The sequence below is a fragment of the Pseudophryne corroboree genome, chromosome 5 (genome assembly GCF_028390025.1).
Source record: "Pseudophryne corroboree isolate aPseCor3 chromosome 5, aPseCor3.hap2, whole genome shotgun sequence".
Taxonomy (NCBI): Eukaryota; Metazoa; Chordata; class Amphibia; order Anura; family Myobatrachidae; genus Pseudophryne; species Pseudophryne corroboree.
In genome coordinates, this window is record NC_086448.1 from 614,454,895 (window position 1) to 614,476,195 (window position 21,301).

Genomic DNA, 21,301 nt, shown 5'->3' on the forward strand with positions numbered 1-21,301 from the left:
TTTCGACCATCTCAGTCCGACATAAAAAAATGTCGGACTGAGATGAGGGACCTTAGAGGTGGAGAGGGGGGAGATCCGCGGGCAGACGGGGGAGAACCGCGGGCAGACGGGACAGCAGCGCTACAGCACAGCGCTGCAGGAGGATGTCACGTCTAGCAAAGTTTGAGGATCCGGCAGCTGAGACTTACCCGAGGAGGTAGATGGCTGTGGGTGAACAAGATTAGGAGGTTGGATATAGTTCCTTTGCATGCTACATGGAGCAATGAAGAATGTAGGCGGGGTTGAAAGTCAATAAATAGTATTTATTATGTACAGGGCTGAGGTAGAGAACTGTGGCTGGAGCACAATGGTTAAAGAACGTAGTTGTGGATAAAGAACTGCAGGTTGTGGCTTGAAAGGCGAGGTTGTGAATAATGAACTGCGGAACTGTGGATGGTGGTTAAAAGAGGTGGCTGGAGGTAAAGAACTGTGGACTGTAATGTGAAAGACGAGACTGTAGATGAACTGTGGAACTGTGGATGGTAGTTGAAGACGTGGCTGGAGACAAGGACTGTGGACTGTGGTTTGGAGGATGAGGCTGAAGATAACAATCTGCAGGTAGTGGTCGGTGGTACAAAGACGTGGCTGGTGAAGTAGATCTGTGGAGTGTGGCTTGAAAGATGAGGCAGAAGACCCGGGGCTGACTGTGCCCAAAGAGTCTTACTGGACCGGGTTTTCCAGGAGCGCTTCCACAGGCAGTAGCAGGTTAGGAACAGCAGGACTGCAGCAGCAATAGGGAACCGACCAAGCAGGAGCAGGAGTAACCAGAATACGACAAGGATCCTGGGAGCACAGGCTAAAGCACCTACAACAGGGTTGTAACTTGAAGCACTGACGTCCCTGTCTTAAACCAGCCCCCTTTTTTTAGGGAGAGCTTCCCCTGGATTGGCTGGAAGAAACAGGAACTATGCTTAAAACTTGGTCTCCAACATGGCGGCGCCCAGTAATGCAGACCTTTCTGCAAAGCCACATTGCTCACTGCCTCTGGTCTCCTAGCAACGGCTCAGCAAGAGTGTCTGGAGCGCCCCCCTCACCGCCGCTACTGCTGCCCACGGACCCGGTGCAGCAGCCCACCTCCGCCGCTGCCCGCACACCACCAGAGAAGCCAGCCCCGCGGCCCCAGCGTACCGGTAAGACTCCGGACGCTGACAGTACCCACCCCCCCCCTTTGCGGGTGGACTCCGGACACCTATATGATTTAGTCGGGAACTTAGCATGAAATGTCCGAAGAAGTCTTGGAGCATGGACATCTTCTGCTTCTACCCAAGATCTCTCCTCTGGTCCATATCCCTTCCAATCAACAAGGTACTGGAGGCGACCATAACGTTTGCGAGAATCAAGGATCTTGTGAATCTCAAATTCGTCTCCTTGTGCTGATTGGATCTTGGGTGATTTAGGCAAAGCAGCTCTGAATCGATTAAGTACCAAAGGTTTTAAGAGAGAAATATGAAATGCATTAGGAATTCTTAACTGCGGAGGTCATTTCACTTTATAAGCCACAGGATTCAAAACTTTTTCGATTGGGTAGGGCCCAACAAATCTGGGAGCAAACTTTTTCGTAGGAACCTTTAATCTTAGGTTACGTGTGGAAACCCAAACCCGATCTCCTACCTTAAGGCTTGGTACAGCTTTTCGCTTCAGATCTGCATAGGTCTTATACCTCTTGGATGTCTTGAGCAAGGCCTTGTGAATTTGTTTCCAGGTTTCAGTAAATTGTCTAAGAGTTGGAAGTCAGGAACTCTCTGATGGTAGCCATAATTAATGAAGAATGGAGAAGATTTTGTGGCAGAGTGATAGAGATTGTTATGGGCAAATTCTGTGAACGGGAGGAAGTCCAGCCAGTTATCCTGTGAGGAGGACATGAATAACCGCAGAAAAGTCTCCAAATCCTGGTTCACTCTCTCTGACCATCCGTTTGGGAATGATATCCTGAGGAGAAGTTCAATTTCACACCAAGAGCAGAACATAGGGATCTCCAAAACTTGGCCACAAACTGAAGACCTCTATCAGACACGATTTCCTGCGGTAGACCATGAAGTCGAAAGATCTCTGCTATAAATAATTTTGCCAACTGGGATGCTGATGGAAGATTAGCCAGAGGAACGAAGTGTGCCATTTTAGAGAATCGGTCAACTATGACCCATACGGTGTTCCGTCCACCAGACGTAGGTAAATCAGTAATAAAGTCCATAGAAATATGCGTCCATGGTCTTAGTGGCACAGGTAACGGATGGAGTAACCTGGCTAGAGGACCTTTGGGACTCTTATGCTGGGCACATTTTGGACAGGCAGCCACGAATTCCTGAACATTTTGGACAGGCAGCCACGAAGTCCTGAGATGAGGCCACCAGTAGGAGCGCTGAATGAATTTGAGTGTTTTATGACCTCCTGCATGGCCCATGAAGGAAGAAGAGTGGGCCCATGTAAGAAATTTTTTGCGAAGATTTGGTGCAACGAAGATCTTTCCTGGAGGAGGAAGTGGAGAGGTATTGGTTGCTGATCCGTGGTTACCGCGATTGGATGCTGAGCTCCCTCCAACAAATACCTCCACTCCTCAAAGGCCAACTTAATCGCCAGTAATTCCTGTTCCCCAATACCGTAATTCTGTTCAGCTGGGGAAAATCTTCGCGAGAAGAACGCACAAGGATGGACCTTCTTGTCCTCGAAGAGCTGGGATAATACTGCTCCTACTCCTACAGTAGAGACATCAACCTCCACCAAGAACGGACGGCTGAGATCAGGTTGTCGAAGAACTGGAGCGGTCATGAAGGCCTCCTTTAAAGACGAAAAGGCTTCCAAAGCCTCCGGAGACCACTTGGCAGGATCAGCTCCTTTCCTAGTTAATTCGGTTATGGGAGCTATGACAGAAGAATAATTTTGAATGAATCTTCGGTAGAAGTTAGCGAAACCCAGGAAACGTTGAACTCCTTTAAGGGTAGCTGGAAGTGCCCAATCCTGAATCGCCTGGACTTCAGCGGGATCCATCTGTAACCTCTGCCCTGAAAGAATGTAACCAAGGAATGGAATCGTGGGTACTTCGAAGGTGCACTTCTCTAATTTACAGAATAATTGATTCCTTCGTAAATGAGTTACCACTTCTCTGACTTGTTCCCGATGGGTCTTCAGATCCCTAGAAAAAATGAGGATGTCATCCAGATACACTACCAAGCAGTCATAGAGGAGGTCTCTGAAGATTTCGTTAACAAACTCTTGAAAGACGGCCGGGGCGTTACATAGGCCAAAAGGCATTACCAGGTATTCGTAATGGCCGTCGCGGGTATTAAATGCCGTCTTCCATTCGTCACCCGGGCGAATACGTATAAGATTGTAGGCCCCCCCATAAATTCAGCTTAGTAAATACAGTAGCTCCTTTAACACGGTCGAACAGTTCTGGAATCGGATAACGGATATCTGTTCTTAATTGTTTTTTCATTGAGACCTCTATAGTCAATACAGGGCTGCAAACCCCCATCCTTCTTTTTGACGAAGAAAAACCCCACCCCGGCTGGAGATGTGGAAGACCTGATGAACCCTTTATCCAAGTTCTCCTGGATATACTCCGACATGGCCTGTGTCTCGGGAAGTGAGAGAGGGTAGATTCGACCTCGTGGAGGAGTCTTACCAGGTACTAGCTCAATGGGACAATCCCAAGTACCATGCGGGGGCAAGGTGTCCGCCCCATGCTTACTGAAAACATCTTGAAAGGCTTGGTATTCCACAGGAAGGCTGGAAGGACTGGAAGAACAAGAGGTCTTACTGAAGGTAAACAGCTCTGGAAGCAGTCTTGTCCCCAAGAGAGAACATCCATAGTTTGCCAGTCTATGTGGGGATTGTGCCTCATTAACCATGGAAACCCTAGGATCAGTTCATGAGAGGCTTTAGGAATTACAAGGAAAGAGATTTTTTCTGAATGAAGAACTCCGACCTTAATTTTGAGAGGGATAGTACAAAAGGATATAATACCCTCAGGGATATAACTTCCATCCACCGCAGTAACAGAAATGGTACGATCCAAAGGAACCATTTGTATTCCAGATCGTTTGACCAGAGCTGATTTAATGAAGCTTTCGGCAGCTCCGGACACGAGTAGTGCAGGGATGAGAAGAGAAGAAGAAGGGAGCTCCAATTGAGTTAACAAGGCAGACTCTTTCTTGGTATGTAATTCTGAGAATTCTCCTAGCTTGACCTCTCCAGCACAAGCTAGGAGCGGGCGTTTCCCGGACGTAGATTGCAAGTTTTGACAAAGTGATCAGATGCACCACAATACAAGCAGAGGTTCCCTTGTCGCCGTCTCTGGCGTTCTTCGTTGGAGAGGCGGGAGCGATTGATCTGCATGGGTTCTTCCGCAGCTGGTGATGATGGTGTTGGAGGAAGAACAACTCTAGGCTTAGGGCGATCTGACCGCGACCTCTCCATACAGCGTTCTCTGTACCTCAGGTCTAATTTATTGCATAAAGAAATTAATTTATCCAACTTATCAGGTACGTCCTGAGTTGCGAGGTCATCTTTGATCTCTTCGGAGAGACCGCTCCAGAAAGCTGCAATGAGAGCCTCCTCGTTCCAGTTCAGTTCTGAGGAGAGAGTACGAAACTGGATCACGTACTGACTGACCGTACACGTGCCCTGCCGCAGGCGCAGGATCTCCAATGAGGCGGCAGAAGTCCTGCCCGGTTCGTCGAAGATTCTTCGAAAGGTGGCCACGAATTCTGAATAGTTAGACAGGATGGGATCCATCCTCTCCCACAAGGGTGAAGCCCATTCCAACGCTTGCCCGGTAAGTAAAGAAATTATATAAGCTACTTTGGTTTGTGCTGATGGGAAGTTGGCCGACTGTAGTTCGAACTGGATTTCGCATTGGTTAAGAAACCCGCGGCATTGTTTTGGATTGCCATCGAACTTACTGGGAGATGGCAAATGCAACTGTGGAAGTAGTACTGGTACAGTAGGAAGCGGGACCGGAGGTGCTAATGTGGGAGCAGCTGAAGATACTTGAGGGGCCGTCATGGCAGCACAGAGAGAGTTGAGACGTTCGGACATATTCTGCATGAACTGCACAATTTGAGATTGTGTGGCCTCCTGCTTACGTAAGCGAGACCAGATATCTGCCTCCTGAGGCCTGATCACCCGTCAAATCCATTGTGGCCAGTGCTTACTGTCACGTCTAGCAAAGTTTGAGGATCCTGCAGCTGAGACTTGCCCGAGGAGGTAGATGGCTGCGGGTGAACAAGATGAGGGGGTTGGATATAGTTCTTTTGCATGGGACATGGAGCAATGAAGAACGTAGGCGGGGTTGAAAGTCAATAAATAGTATTTATTATGTACAGGGCTGAGGTAGAGAACTGTGGCTGGAGCACGATGGTTAAAGAACGTAGTTGCGGATAAAGAACTGCAGGTTGTGGCTTGAAAGACGAGGTTGTGAATAATGAACTGCGGAACTGTGGAAGGTAGTTAAAAGATGTGGCTAAAGGTAAAGAACTGTGGACTGTAATATGAAAGACGAGACTGTAGATGATGAACTGTGGAACTGTGGATGGTAGTTGAAGACGTGGCTGGAGACAAGGACTGTGGACTGTGGTTTGGAAGATGAGGCTGAAGATAACAATCTGCAGGTAGTGGTCGGTGGTACAAAGACGTGGCTGGTGAAGTAGATCTGTGCAGTGTGGCTTGAAAGACGAGGCAGAAGACCCGGGGCCGACTGTGCCCAAAGAGTCTTACTGGACCGGGTTTTCCAGGAGCACTTCCACAGGCAGTAGCAGGTTAGGAACAGCAGGACTGCAGTAGCAATAGGGAACCGACTAAGCTGGAGCAGGAGTAACCAGAATACGACAATAGGCTAAAGCACCTACAACAGGGTTGTAACTTGAAGCACTGGCGTCCCTGTCCTAAACCAGCCCCCTTTTATAGGGAGAGCTTCCCCTGGATTGGCTGAAAGAAACAGGAAACAGGAACTATGCTTAAAACTTGGTCTCCAACATGGCGGCGCCCAGTAATGCAGACCATTCTGCAAAGCCACATTGCTCACTGCCTCTGGTCTCCTAGCAACGACTCAGCAAGAGCGTCCCGCTGCCAAGAGCGGACCCCCTCACCGCCGCCACTGCTGCCCACGGACCCGGCGCAGCAGCCCACCTCCGCCGCTGCCCGCACACCACCAGAGAAACCAGCCCCGCGGCCCCAGCGTACCGGTAAGACTCCGGACGCTGACAGAGGATGTGTCACAGCCACGCCGCTCATGGCAGCGTCCACCCGGCTCCAGCAAGTTAGGTCACACTTGCTGGTGGACACTGCCGTGAGGTCTGGCGGCTGTGAGACATCCTTCTGCAGCGCTGCTGTAGAGCTGCTCTCCTCCGTCTGCCCATGGCTGTCCCCGCTGGTTTCCCCCCTCTCCTCCGCTCACAGGTCTCATCTCAATTCGACTTTTTTTAAAGTCGAATTGAGATGGGATTGAATAGGGGTTGTCGGATCCATTCTGACAAATGCATGTCGGAATGGATCCGACACTACTTGAATATACCCCGAAGTCTTAGTAGATGGATCTTCAAAGAATGACAATTGACCAACATAAATAACCTAGTTTATGAATTGTAGATTAAGTAGAAATGGTTTTAATTTCTCTCTTGCTAGAAATAAGGGTTGTATTAGCATTAGTAAATTGATAATTTTCTGCATGTTAAAATGCTTAGTTAATCTGCATGTTGCAGATGGTTGTAATATTGACAGCAAGCATCGTTATTAATGATATTCTGATGTGGTTCTAGGCCTGCAATTGCAGCAATGATGGGTCATCCAGTCTCCAGTGTGACGTGACCACGGGTCAGTGCCTGTGCAGAGAGGAATATGGTGGACAGACCTGCAATGCTTGTCTCTTTGGATTTAGAAAATACCCTAGCTGCATGGCTTGTGACTGTGATGTAAAAGGCACTCAGTCTGCATGGTGTGACGATGAACAAATGATGTGCAGCTGTGAGGAAGACACCGGTGCCTGTGCTTGCAAGGTAAATGAAGGTTTAATATTATACTTCATGAAACACGAGACTAAATAAAACATAATAACATTATATTATATGCTGTATTTTTTAAATATAGTATTATGAATCATTGAATGTAAAGCTTATGGGCCTCAAATATAATGCATTACCTCACAAATCCTCTTTAGTAGACTGGGAGATAAAAGTGATTCATGTTTTGGCACATGAGTTGTAGTTATACTGTGTGTGAACTGGTGTTCCAATATACATTGAATGATATTCTGATAATCTGTACTTTAACATTAATCTTTGTTCAGACACTGCCACCTACTGGCAAATACAGTACATTTAAGGAGAAAATTCTTCTATTTCCTTCTTATATTTCTTGTACTTATAGAGAAAATACTTCGTAATATTAGTACCTACTATGGTTTACCAATCACCCCTTGTGCATTAACCTGTAACATTAATAGATCATTAAGACAAATTATGTTTTTCTCTGACGTCCTAGTGGATAATGGGACTCCGTAAGGACCATGGGGAATAGCGGCTCCGCAGGAGACAGGGCACAAAATAAAAGCTTAAGGATCAGGTGGTGTGCACTGGCTCCTCCCCCTATGACCCTCCTCCAAGCCTCAGTTAGATTTTTGTGCCCGGCCGAGAAGGGTGCAATCTAGGTGGCTCTCCTGAGCTGCTTAGAATAAAAGTTTAGTTTAGGTTTTTTTATTTTCAGTGAGTCCTGCTGGCAACAGGCTCACTGCATCGTGGGACTAAGGGGAGAAGAAGCGAACTCACCTGCGTGCTGAGTGGATTGGGCTTCTTAGGCTACTGGACATTAGCTCCAGAGGGACGATCACAGGTACAGCCTGGATGGGTCACCGGAGCCGCGCCGCCGTCCCCCTTACAGAGCCAGAAGAGACGAAGAGGTCCGGTGAAATCGGCGGCAGAAGACATCCTGTCTTCAGACTAAGGTAGCGCACAGCACCGCAGCTGTGCGCCATTGCTCTCAGCACACTTCACACTCCGGTCACTGAGGGTGCAGGGCGCTGGGGGGGAGCGCCCTGAGACGCAATATAACAGTATATACCTTAGGTGGCAAAAAGAATACATCACATATAGCTCCTGGGCTATATGGATGTATTTTAACCCCTGCCATTTTTACACAAAAAAGCGGGAGATAGGCTCCGCCCCTTCACGACGTCCTTATCTCCTCAGCACACAAGCGCCATTTTCCCTCACAGCTCCGCTGGAAGGACGGCTCCCTGACTCTCCCCTGCAGTCCTGCTTCAGAATCAGGGTAAAAAAGAGAAGGGGGGGCATTTTTGGCAGCAAATAACGATAATAACAGCAGCTATAAGGGAATAACACTTATATAAGGTTATCCCTGTATATATATAGCGCTGGGTGTGTGCTGGCAGACTCTCCCTCTGTCTCTCCAAAGGGCTAAGTGGGGTCCTGTCCTCTATCAGAGCATTCCCGGTGTGTGTGCTGTGTGTCGGTACGCGTGTGTCGACATGTATGAGGAGGAAAATGATGTGGAGGCGGAGCAGTTGCCTGTGTTGGTGATGTCACCCCCTAGGGAGTCGACACCTGACTGGATGATTGTATTTAAACAATTAAGTGATAATGTCAGCAATTTGCAAAAAACTGTTGACGACATGAGACAGCCGGCAAATCAATTAGTGCCTGTCCAGGCGTCTCAGACACCGTCAGGGGCGCTGAAACGCCCGTTACCTCAGTGGGTCGACACAGACCCTGACACAGATACTGAGTCTAGTGTCGACGGTGACGAGACAAACGTAATGTCCAGTAGGGCCACACGTTACATGATCACGGCAATGAAAGAGGCATTGAACCTTTCTGACACTACAAGTACCACAAAGAAGGGTATTATGTGGGGTGTGAAAAAACTACCAATAGTTTTTCCTGAGTCAGAGGAAATAAATGAGGTGTGTGATAAAGCGTGGGTTTCCCCCGATAAAAAACAGCTAATTTCTAATAAATTATTAGCATTATATCCCTTCCCGCCAGAGGTTAGAGCGCGTTGGGAAACACCCCCTAGGGTAGATAAGGCGCTCACACGTTTATCTAAACAAGTAGCGTTACCGTCTCCTGATACGGCCACCCTCAAAGAACCAGCTGATAGAAGGCTGGAAAATATCCTAAAAAGTATATACACACATACTGGTGTTATACTGCGACCAGCAATCGCCTCAGCCTGGATGTGCAGTGCTGGAGTCGCATGGTCGGATTCCCTGACTGAGAATATTGATACCCTGGATAGGGACAATATTTTGTTAACTATAGAACATTTAAAGGATGCATTGCTATATATGCGTGATGCACAGAGGGATATTTGCACCCTGGCATCAAGAGTAAGTGCTATGTCCATCTCTGCCAGAAGAGCGTTATGGACGCGACAGTGGTCAGGGGATGCGGATTCCAAACGGCACATGGAAGTATTGCCGTATAAAGGGGAGGAGTTATTTGGGGCTGGTCTATCGGACCTGGTGGCCACGGCAACGGCTGGGAAATCCACCTTTTTACCCCAGGTCACTTCACATCAGCAGAAAAAGACACCGTCTTTTCAAACTCAGTCCTTTCGTTCCCATAAGTACAAGCGAGCAAAAGGCCACTCCTTTCTGCCCCGGGGCAGAGGAAGAGGAAAAAGACTGCACCGTGCAGCCGCTTCCCAGGAGCAGAAGCCCTCCCCTGCTTCTGCCAAGTCTTCAGCATGACGCTGGGGCTTTACAAGCAGACTCAGATATGGTGGGGGCCCGTCAGATATGGTGGGGGCCCGTCTCAAGAATTTCAACGCGCAGTGGGCTCACTCGCAAGTGGATCCCTGGATTCCACAGGTAGTATCGCAGGGGTACAAACTGGAATTCGAGGCGTTTCCCCCTCGTCGGTTCCTGAAGTCTGCTTTACCAAAGTCTCCCTCCGACAGGGAGGCAGTTTTGGAAGCCATTCACAAGCTGTATTCCCAGCAGGTGATAATCAAGGTACCCCTCCTGCAACAGGGAAAGGGGTATTATTCCACGCTGTTTGTGGTACCGAAGCCGGACGGCTCGGTGAGACCAATTTTAAATCTGAAATCCTTGAACACTTACATAAAAAGGTTCAAATTCAAGATGGAGTCACTCAGAGCAGTGATAGCGAACCTGGAAGAAGGGGACTATATGGTGTCTCTGGACATCAAAGATGCTTATCTCCACGTCCCAATATACCCTTCTCACCAAGGGTACCTCAGGTTTGTAGTACAAAACTGTCATTATCAGTTTCAGACGCTGCCGTTTGAATTGTCCACGGCACCTCGGGTCTTTACCAAGGTAATGGCCGAAATGATGATTCTTCTACGAAGAAAAGGCATTTTAATTATCCCTTACTTGGACGATCTCCTGATAAGGGCAAGATCCAGGGAACAGTTAGAAGTCGGAGTAGCACTATCTCAGGTAGTGTTACGTCAGCACGGGTGGATTCTAAATATTCCAAAATCGCAGCTGATTCCAACGTCTACTGTTCCTAGGAATGATTCTGGACACAGTCCAGAAGAAGGTGTTTCTCCCGGAGGAGAAGGCCAGGGAGTTATCCGAGCTAGTCAGGAACCTCCTAAAACCAGGCCAGGTCTCAGTGCATCAGTGCACGAGGGTCCTGGGAAAAATGGTGGCTTCCTACGAAGCGATTCCATTCGGAAGATTCCATGCAAGAACGTTTCAGTGGGATCTACTGGACAAATGGTCCGGATCGCATCTGCAGATGCATCAGCGGATAACCCTGTCGCCAAGGACAAGGGTGTCTCTCCTGTGGTGGCTGCAGAGTGCTCATCTACTAGAGGGCCGCAGATTTGGCATTCAGGATTGGATCCTGGTAACCACGGATGCCAGCCTGAGAGGCTGGGGAGCAGTCACACAGGGAAGGAATTTCCAGGGCTTGTGGTCAAGCATGGAAACATCTCTTCATATAAACATTCTGGAACTAAGGGCCATTTACAATGCCCTAAGTCAAGCAAAACCTCTGCTTCAGGGTCAGGCGGTGTTGATCCAATCGGACAACATCACGTCAGTCGCCCACGTAAACAGACAGGGCTGCACGAGAAGCAGGAGGGCAATGGCAGAAGCTGCAAGGATTCTTCGCTGGGCGGAAAATCATGTGATAGCACTGTCAGCAGTGTTCATTCCGGGAGTGGACAACTGGGAAGCAGACTTCCTCAGCAGACACGACCTTCACCCGGGAGAGTGGGGACTTCACCCAGAAGTCTTCCACCTGATTGTAAACCGTTGGGAAAAACCAAAGGTGGACATGATGGCGTCACGTCTAAACAAAAAACTGGACAGATATTGCGCCAGGTCAAGGGACCCTCAGGCAATAGCAGTGGACGCTCTGGTAACGCCGTGGGTGTACCAGTCAGTGTATGTGTTCCCTCCTCTGCCTCTCATACCAAAAGTACTGAGAATCGTAAGAAGGAGAGGAGTAAGAACTATACTCGTGGTTCCGGATTGGCCAAGAAGGACTTGGTACCCGGAACTTCAAGAGATGCTCACGGACGAACCGTGGCCTCTACCTCTAAGAAAGGACCTGCTACTGCAGGGGCCTTGTCTGTTCCAAGACTTACCGCGGCTGCGTTTGACGGCATGGCGGTTGAACGCCGGATCCTGAGGGAAAAAGGCATTCCAGAAGAAGTCATCCCTACTCTGGTCAAAGCCAGGAAGGACGTAACCGCAAAACATTATCACCGCATTTGGCGTAAATATGTTGCGTGGTGTGAGGCCAAGAAGGCCCCTACTGAGGAATTTCAACTGGGTCGGTTCCTTCATTTCCTGCAAACAGGACTGTCTATGGGCCTAAAATTAGGGTCCATTAAGGTTCAAATTTCGGCCCTGTCGATTTTCTTCCAGAAAGAACTGGCTTCAGTACCTGAAGTTCAGACATTTGTAAAAGGGGTGCTGCACATACAGCCTCCTTTTGTGCCTCCAGTGGCACCTTGGGATCTCAATGTTGTGTTGAGTTTTCTAAAGTCACATTGGTTTGAACCACTTTCCACTGTGGACTTAAAATATCTCACATGGAAGGTGTCGATGCTGTTAGCCTTGGCTTCAGCCAGGCGTGTGTCAGAATTGGCGGCTTTATCATATAAAAGCCCTTACTTAATTTTTCATTCTGACAGGGCGGAATTGAGGACTCGTCCTCAATTTCTACCTAAGGTGGTTTCTGCATTTCACATGAACCAACCTATTGTGGTACCTGCGGCTACCAGGGACTTAGAGGACTCTAAGTTGCTTGACGTTGTCAGGGCCTTGAAAATATATGTTTCCAGGACGGCTGGAGTCAGAAAATCTGACTCGCTGTTTATCCTGTATGCACCCAACAAGCTGGGTGCTCCTGCTTCAAAGCAGACGATTGCTCGTTGGATTTGTAGTACAATTCAGCTTGCACATTCTGTGGCAGGATTGCCACAGCCAAAATCAGTAAAAGCCCATTCCACAAGGAAAGTGGGCTCATCTTGGGCGGCTGCCCGAGGGGTCTCGGCTTTACAACTTTGCCGAGCAGCTACTTGGTCAGGGGCAAACACGTTTGCTAAATTCTACAAATTTGATACCCTGGCTGAGGAGGACCTGGAGTTCTCTCATTCGGTGCTGCAGAGTCATCCGCACTCTCCCGCCCGTTTGGGAGCTTTGGTATAATCCCCATGGTCCTTACGGAGTCCCAGCATCCACTAGGACGTCAGAGAAAATAAGATTTTACTTACCGATAAATCTATTTCTCGTAGTCCGTAGTGGATGCTGGGCGCCCATCCCTAGTGCGGATTGTCTGCAATACTTGTATATAGTTATTGTTACAAAAATTCGGGTTATTATTGTTGTGAGCTATCTTTTCAGAGGCTCCTTTGCGTTTATCATACTGTTAACTGGGTTCAGATCACGAGTTGTACGGTGTGATTGGTGTGGCTGGTATGAGTCTTACCCGGGATTCAATATCCTTCCTTATTATGTACGCTCGTCCGGGCACAGTATCCTAACTGAGGCTTGGAGGAGGGTCATAGGGGGAGGAGCCAGTGCACACCACCTGATCCTTAAGCTTTTATTTTGTGCCCTGTCTCCTGCGGAGCCGCTATTCCCCATGGTCCTTACGGAGTCCCAGCATCCACTACGGACTACGAGAAATAGATTTATCGGTAAGTAAAATCTTATTTCTCTATCGTCCTAGTGGATGCTGGGGTTCCTGAAAGGACCATGGGGAATAGCGGCTCCGCAGGAGACAGGGCACAAAAAGTAAAGCTTTTCCAGATCAGGTGGTGTGCACTGGCTCCTCCCCCTATGACCCTCCTCCAGACTCCAGTTAGATTTTTGTGCCCGGCCGAGAAGGGTGCAATTCTAGGTGGCTCTCATAAAGAGCTGCTTAGAGAAAGTTTAGCTTAGGTTTTTTATTTTACAGTGATTCCTGCTGGCAACAGGATCACTGCAACGAGGGACAGAGGGGAGAAGAAGTGAACTCACCTGCGTGCAGGATGGATTGGCTTCTTGGCTACTGGACATCAGCTCCAGAGGGACGATCACAGGTACAGCCTGGATGGTCACCGGAGCCGCGCCGCCGGCCCCCTTGCAGATGCTGAAGTAAGAAGAGGTCCAGAATCGGCGGCTGAAGACTCCTGCAGTCTTCTAAAGGTAGCGCACAGCACTGCAGCTGTGCGCCATTTTCCTCTCAGCACACTTCACACGCAGTCACTGAGGGTGCAGGGCGCTGGGGGGGGGCGCCCTGGGAGGCAAATGTAAACCTATATAAAGGCTAAAAATACCTCACATATAGCCCCCAGAGGCTATATGGAGATATTTAACCCCTGCCTGTATTCACAAAATAGCGGGAGACGAGCCCGCCGAAAAAGGGGCGGGGCCTATCTCCTCAGCACACGGCGCCATTTCCTCTCACAGCTCCGCTGGTCAGGACGGCTCCCAGGTCTCTCCCCTGCACTGCACTACAGAAACAGGGTAAAACAGAGAGGGGGGGCAAATTTAATGGCAATATCTTGATATATATAAAGCAGCTATAAGGGAGCACTTATTATAAGGCTATCCCTGTCATATATAGCGCTTTTTGGAGTGTGCTGGCAGACTCTCCCTCTGTCTCCCCAAAGGGCTAGTGGGTCCTGTCTTCGTTTAGAGCATTCCCTGTGTGTCTGCTGTGTGTCGGTACGTGTGTGTCGACATGTATGAGGACGATATTGGTGTGGAGGCGGAGCAATTGCCAAATATGGGGATGTCACCTCCTAGGGGGTCGACACCAGAATGGATGCCTTTATTTATGGAATTACGGGATAGTGTCAACACGCTAAAGCAGTCGTTTGACGACATGAGGCGGCCGGACAATCAATTAGTGCCTGTCCAGGCGCCTCAAACACCGTCAGGGGCTGTAAAACGCCCTTTGCCTCAGTCGGTCGACACAGACCCAGACACAGGCACTGATTCCAGTGGTGACGGTGACGAATCAACCGTATTTTCCAGTAGGGCCACACGTTATATGATTTTGGCAATGAAGGAGGCGTTACATTTAGCTGATACTACAGGTACCACTAAACAGGGTATTATGTGGGGTGTGAAAAAACTACCTATAGTTTTTCCTGAATCAGAAGAATTAAATGACATGTGTGATGAAGCGTGGGTTGCCCCTGATAAAAAGCTGATAATTTCAAAGAAATTATTGGCATTATACCCTTTCCCGCCAGAGGTTAGGGAGCGCTGGGAAACACCTCCTAGGGTGGACAAGGCGCTAACACGCTTATCAAAACAAGTGGCGTTACCTTCTCCTGAGACGGCCGCACTTAAAGATCCATCAGATAGGAGGATGGAAAATATCCAAAAAAAGTATATACACACATGCAGGTGTTATACTACGACCAGCTATAGCGACTGCCTGGATGTGCAGTGCTGGGGTAGTTTGGTCAGAGTCCCTGATTGAAAATATTGATACCCTGGACAGGGACAATATTTTACTGTCGTTAGAACAAATAAAGGATGCATTTCTTTATATGCGTGATGCACAGAGGGATATCTGCACACTGGCATCACGGGTAAGTGCTATGTCCATTTCGGCCAGAAGAGCTTTATGGACGCGACAGTGGACAGGCGATGCGGATTCAAAACGGCATATGGAAGTTTTGCCGTATAAAGTGGAGGAGTTATTTGGAGTCGGTCTATCAGATTTGGTGGCCACGGCTACAGCCGGGAAATCCACCTTTCTACCTCAAGTCACTCCCCAACAGAAAAAGGCACCGACTTTTCAACCGCAGCCCTTTCGTTCCTTTAAAAATAAGAGAGCAAAGGGCTATTCATATCTGCCACGAGGCAGAGGTCGAGGGAAGAAACAGCAACAGGCAGCTCCTTCCCAGGAACAGAAGCCCTCCCCGGCTTCTACAAAAGCCTCAGCATGACGCTGGGGCTTCTCAAGCGGACTCGGGGACGGTGGGAGGTCGTCTCAAAAATTACAGCGCGCAGTGGGCTCACTCGCAGGTAGATCCCTGGATCCTGCAGATAATATCTCAGGGGTACAGGTTGGAATTAGAGACAGATCCACCTCGCCGTTTCCTGAAGTCGGCTTTACCAACGTCCCCTTCCGAAAGGGAGACGGTTTTGGAAGCCATTCACAAGCTGTACTCTCAGCAGGTGATAGTCAAGGTACCTCTTCTACAACAAGGGAAGGGGTATTATTCCACTCTATTTGTGGTACCGAAGCCGGATGGCTCGGTAAGGCCTATTCTAAATCTGAAGTCCTTGAACCTGTACATAAAGAAGTTCAAGTTCAAGATGGAGTCACTCAGAGCAGTGATAGCGAACCTGGAAGAAGGGGACTTTATGGTATCCTTGGACATCAAGGATGCGTATCTCCACGTTCCAATTTACCCCTCACACCAGGGGTACCTCAGGTTCGTTGTACAAAACTGTCACTATCAGTTTCAGACGCTGCCGTTTGGTTTGTCCACGGCACCTCGGGTCTTTACAAAGGTAATGGCCGAGATGATGATTCTTCTTCGAAGAAAAGGCGTATTAATTATCCCATACTTGGACGATCTCCTAATAAGGGCAAGGTCCAGAGAACAATCTTCCCGAGGAAAAAGCCAAGGAGTTATCCGACCTGGTCAGGAATCTCCTAAAACCAGGAAAGGTGTCTGTACATCAATGCACGCATCTTCAGATGCACCTGCGGATAACCCTGTCTCCAAGGACAAGGGTATCTCTTCTGTGGTGGTTGCAGAGGGCTCATCTATTGGAGGGCCGCAGATTCGGCATACAGGATTGGATCCTGGTGACCACGGACGCCAGCCTGAGAGGCTGGGGAGCAGTCACACAAGGAAGAAACTTCCAGGGAGTGTGGTCGAGCCTGGAAAAGTCTCTTCACATAAACATTCTGGAAATAAGAGCAATCTACAATGCTCTAAGCCAGGCGGAACCTCTGCTTCAAGAAAGACCGGTGTTGATCCAGTCGGACAACATCACGGCAGTCGCCCATGTAAACAGACAGGGCGGCACAAGAAGCAGGAGTGCAATGGCAGAAGCTGCCAGGATCCTTCGCTGGGCGGAGAGTCACGTGATAGCACTGTCAGCAGTGTTCATCCCGGGAGTGGACAACTGGGAAGCAGACTTCCTCAGCAGACACGATCTTCACCCGGGAGAGTGGGGACTTCATCCAGAAGTTTTCCACATGCTAATAAACCGTTGGGAAAGACCAATGGTGGACATGATGGCGTCTCGCCTCAACAAAAAACTGGACAGGTATTGCGCCAGGTCAAGAGATCCGCAGGCAATAGCTGTGGACGCGCTGGTAACACCTTGGGTGTACCAGTCGGTGTATGTGTTTCCTCCTCTGCCTCTCATACCAAAGGTATTGAGAATCATACGGCAAAGCGGAGTAAGAACGATACTAGTGGCTCCGGATTGGCCAAGAAGGTCTTGGTACCCGGAACTTCAAGAGATGGTCACGGACGATCCGTGGCCTCTACCTCTAAGACAGGACCTGCTTCAGCAGGGACCGTGTCTATTCCAAGACTTACCGCGGCTGCGTTTGACGGCATGGCGGTTGAACGCCAGATCCTAAAAGGAAAAGGCATTCCAGAAGAAGTCATTCCTACCTTGATTAAGGCAAGAAAGGAAGTCACCGCGAAGCATTATCACCGCATTTGGCGGAAATATGTTGCGTGGTGCGAGGATCGGAGTGCTCCGACGGAGGAATTTCAACTGGGTCGTTTCCTACATTTCCTGCAATCAGGATTGTCTATGGGTCTCAAATTGGGATCTATTAAGGTTCAAATTTCGGCCCTGTCAATATTCTTCCAAAAAGAATTGGCCTCAGTTCCTGAGGTCCAGACTTTTGTCAAAGGAGTACTGCATATACAGCCTCCTGTGGTGCCTCCGGTGGCACCGTGGGATCTAAATGTAGTTTTAGATTTCCTCAAATCCCATTGGTTTGAACCACTAAAAAATGTGGATTTGAAATATCTCACATGGAAAGTGACTATGTTACTGGCCCTGGCGTCCGCCAGGAGAGTATCTGAACTGGCGGCTTTATCTTATAAAAGCCCTTATTTAATTTTCCATTCGGATAGGGCAGAGCTGCGGACGCGTCCGCATTTTCTCCCTAAGGTGGTATCAGCGTTTCACCTGAACCAGCCTATTGTAGTGCCTGCGGCTACAAGCGACTTGGAGGACTCCAAGTTGTTGGACGTTGTCAGAGCTTTAAAAATATACATTTCAAGGACGGCTGGAGTCAGAAAATCTGACTCGCTGTTTATACTGTATGCACCCAACAAGTTGGGTGCGCCTGCTTCTAAGCAGTCGATTGCTCGTTGGATTTGTAACACAATTCAACTTGCACATTCTGTGGCAGGCCTGCCACAGCCTAAATCTGTTAAGGCCCATTCCACAAGGAAGGTGGGCTCATCTTGGGCGGCTGCCCGAGGGGTCTCGGCATTACAACTCTGCCGAGCAGCTACGTGGTCAGGGGAGAACACGTTTGTAAAATTCTACAAATTTGATACCCTGGCAAAGGAGGACCTGGAGTTCTCTCATTCGGTGCTGCAGAGTCATCCGCACTCTCCCGCCCGTTTGGGAGCTTTGGTATAATCCCCATGGTCCTTTCAGGAACCCCAGCATCCACTAGGACGATAGAGAAAATAAGAATTTACTTACCGATAATTCTATTTCTCGGAGTCCGTAGTGGATGCTGGGCGCCCATCCCAAGTGCGGATTATCTGCAATACTTGTACATAGTTATTGTTAACTAATTCGGGTTATTGTTTAGGGAGCCATCTTTCAGAGGCTCCTCTGTTATCATACTGTTAACTGGGTTTAGATCACAAGTTGTACGGTGTGATTGGTGTGGCTGGTATGAGTCTTACCCGGGATTCAAAATCCTCCCTTATTGTGTACGCTCGTCCGGGCACAGTACCTAACTGGAGTCTGGAGGAGGGTCATAGGGGGAGGAGCCAGTGCACACCACCTGATCTGGAAAAGCTTTACTTTTTGTGCCCTGTCTCCTGCGGAGCCGCTATTCCCCATGGTCCTTTCAGGAACCCCAGCATCCACTACGGACTCCGAGAAATAGAATTATCGGTAAGTAAATTCTTATTTTTTTTCATTATCATTATATTATGATGATGATGATGATGATGATTTAATTACATGTACAACAAGGTTTGTCATAGTTTATTCAGAAACATAACGCTCCATACACATATTATCACCTCATTGTTTGCATACACAGTAAGCTTCCTCATCCATCTTTTAAAATGCACATACTGTAGATTTAGCATTCTCAATATGGGTCTATAAATTAATTTTCCATATGTTCAGTGAATGCCATAGTGCTGTGACGGAGGGAGTAGCGTTAATGTGTCTCTTCCTATATTGTTTTATTGTACGCGAGCGAAAATTTTGTCATTTAACCTGTAGGGCACAAAGATGTCAAGTGCTTTTAGGTGAGATGAATAAATTAACAGAACATTATCTTCTCGCCTCTGATCCGGCGCCCCTGCCATGTCTCTAACATTCCGAGCAGAAGATCTGTAACAACGCAGCAGCAGTGCGAGAACCTGCTCGGATCATTAGAGACATCGGGGATGCGCCAGATCTAAGGATTGAGGGAAAGCCGGTGAGTATGAAATTTGTGTTTTATTAATATAATATGGCATAATGAAGTTTTGTTTTCCATATAAACACCTACTGTATATAGTAAAATAAATGAAATGTCTCCATGTCTTCTGTGTCCATTTTTAAGGTATTATAATTTTAGAAATAAACTTTTTGTAATATTCCATGTATTTAATTATCTTAAAGTGATAAACTGTTTTTTTTTTATAGTTTATTTTTTAAATCAAGTAGTTTTTTATTCATTTCAAAAAATAAACAAAACAGATCTACAAATAATGCAAAAAGCAAGACAAATCACTGGTACATGAGCTGTCAAATGAACAGGAAAACCATATACCATTGGTCATTATCCAATCCAGTCCCCAATCCCATGTGTTACTGTGGCTCCGGCAGCCCGCTTATCACGGATTATGCTTCGGGTGCTTGAGGCACCCCAAAGCATAATTCCCAATAAGTGCTGGCATTGAAGGGGGGGGGAGCATGCAGCATCGAGGCTAATTGGATACCCCCATGCTCGATAGTGTCATTCACAATTGCCTGCCATTTATGAATATCAGTGATGTCCTTAGGTAGATGGATAGATCCATAACATATTTGAAAATAGTTCCATTAACTAGCTCTTAAGTATCCAACCCAAATAGACACAGTCTGGGGTCAGCAGGAGGCAGCATCGGGGCACTGGACCTTATCTCGAACCTTGGTCCAAAACTCATGAACACTAGGGCAGGCCTAGAGCAAGTGCCAAAAATCACATTCAGATTTATGACATTTGGGACAGTTAGTAGTAGAAGGACCGCCTATCCTGGCTTAGGCTGACAGAAGTGCGATAAGACCTACAGTATAGCGTATAAAGCAATGTATTTGTGGTGGAACAGGACACAAGGTGATGTATACCTAATGGAGCCCAAAATCTGAGCCCAACGATCCCCCGAGAGAGGGAAAAAGTCTATCTCCCGTTTACATTTAAGCAGACGAAGAGCATCTAGTAAGAATCTGGGATTGAGGTCCCAAGAAAGGAGAGAGACAACTTTAGGGGAGGGCAATGTACTTTTTAGAGAGGAAGATATAACAAGGGGTGGAAAATTACCAAACTGGGTCCGCACAGCGTGGTGGAGCTAAGTATTTTACACAGTTTTACATAAAATCTATAGTCTAATGTAAGTGAGAGGTGCCACACTAATGTCTCTGTGTGTAAGCAGTAGTGTGCTGAAAATACAGTTAACATAATAGATTTAGTACCATTCCTGCTCGGCACAGGGTTTCTCAATATGTTACACATTTCCTCACTGCTGGAGTTATGCACTCTGCCTGGTAAGGATATAGAAGGACAGAAACTTCCTTGCTAAAGAAGTGTAGTGAAGTCACAGTACTGTGAATTATAGAAGAGCGCTGGCATACACTAATAAGATTCTAACTCTCTCTGCTTATATCCAGCTAATGCCTGTTACACTGACATTACCAATGCTGACGATACCAGCAGATTAGCACAATATTGTTCGGGCTCCAGAGATAGCACATTAGTGATCTAATCAACCCCAATGATATTATTTTTAGTCATGGCCATATATATATATATATATATATATATATACAATGAATATTGTCTCCTTTATGTGTGATAGTGCAGATCGGATCCTGTGTAAGACCCCATGGGGCCCCAGGCAAAATATTGGTTTGGGCCTCATTGTATCCCCTTTGTAAAAAAAATGCTGCATAAAAATTGGTTTGTGTAATCAAGACTCCTAATTGTCCACTTTGCCCAAAGTAAGAACTCATGTTACTCAATGGATGATCTAATTATGCTGCAGACCACAGCGACAGGACAGACCAGGCCTGGCCAGCTGTTGTAAAACTACAAGTCCCATCATGCTTTGCCACAGTTTTGCTATTAGGAATGCTAAAACTGTGGCAGGGCATGCTGGGGTGTGTAGTTTCACAACATCTGGAGAGCCACAGGTTGGCCAGGCCTGGCCCAGACTAACAAGCTGGTAGGCGGTCCAGTCTGTAAGCCATATATGTGGCTTTGTTTGAGTAACGTAAGGCATAATCGCAGAGGTAGTGATTGGTACTTAATGGGATTTGTGCTAAAGCCCAACGTGTGTTGGCCTCTGAGGACTCACTAGTAATGTTTTCTTATAGAATTTGCTAAATAGACCACTCAGT

At 47.7% G+C, this 21,301-nt stretch overlaps 1 protein-coding gene across 1 annotated transcript in view; it reads left to right on the forward strand.

Annotated features, from left to right (window-relative positions):
• The window catches only part of LAMA1 (laminin subunit alpha 1), a 376,319-nt gene that overhangs the window by 172,239 nt on the left and 182,779 nt on the right, over positions 1 to 21,301 (forward strand). The window contains exon 23 of the mRNA XM_063923508.1: positions 6,795 to 7,031. Within this exon, the coding sequence (XP_063779578.1) occupies positions 6,795 to 7,031 (237 nt within the window). The remainder of the gene's footprint in view (positions 1 to 6,794; positions 7,032 to 21,301) is intronic.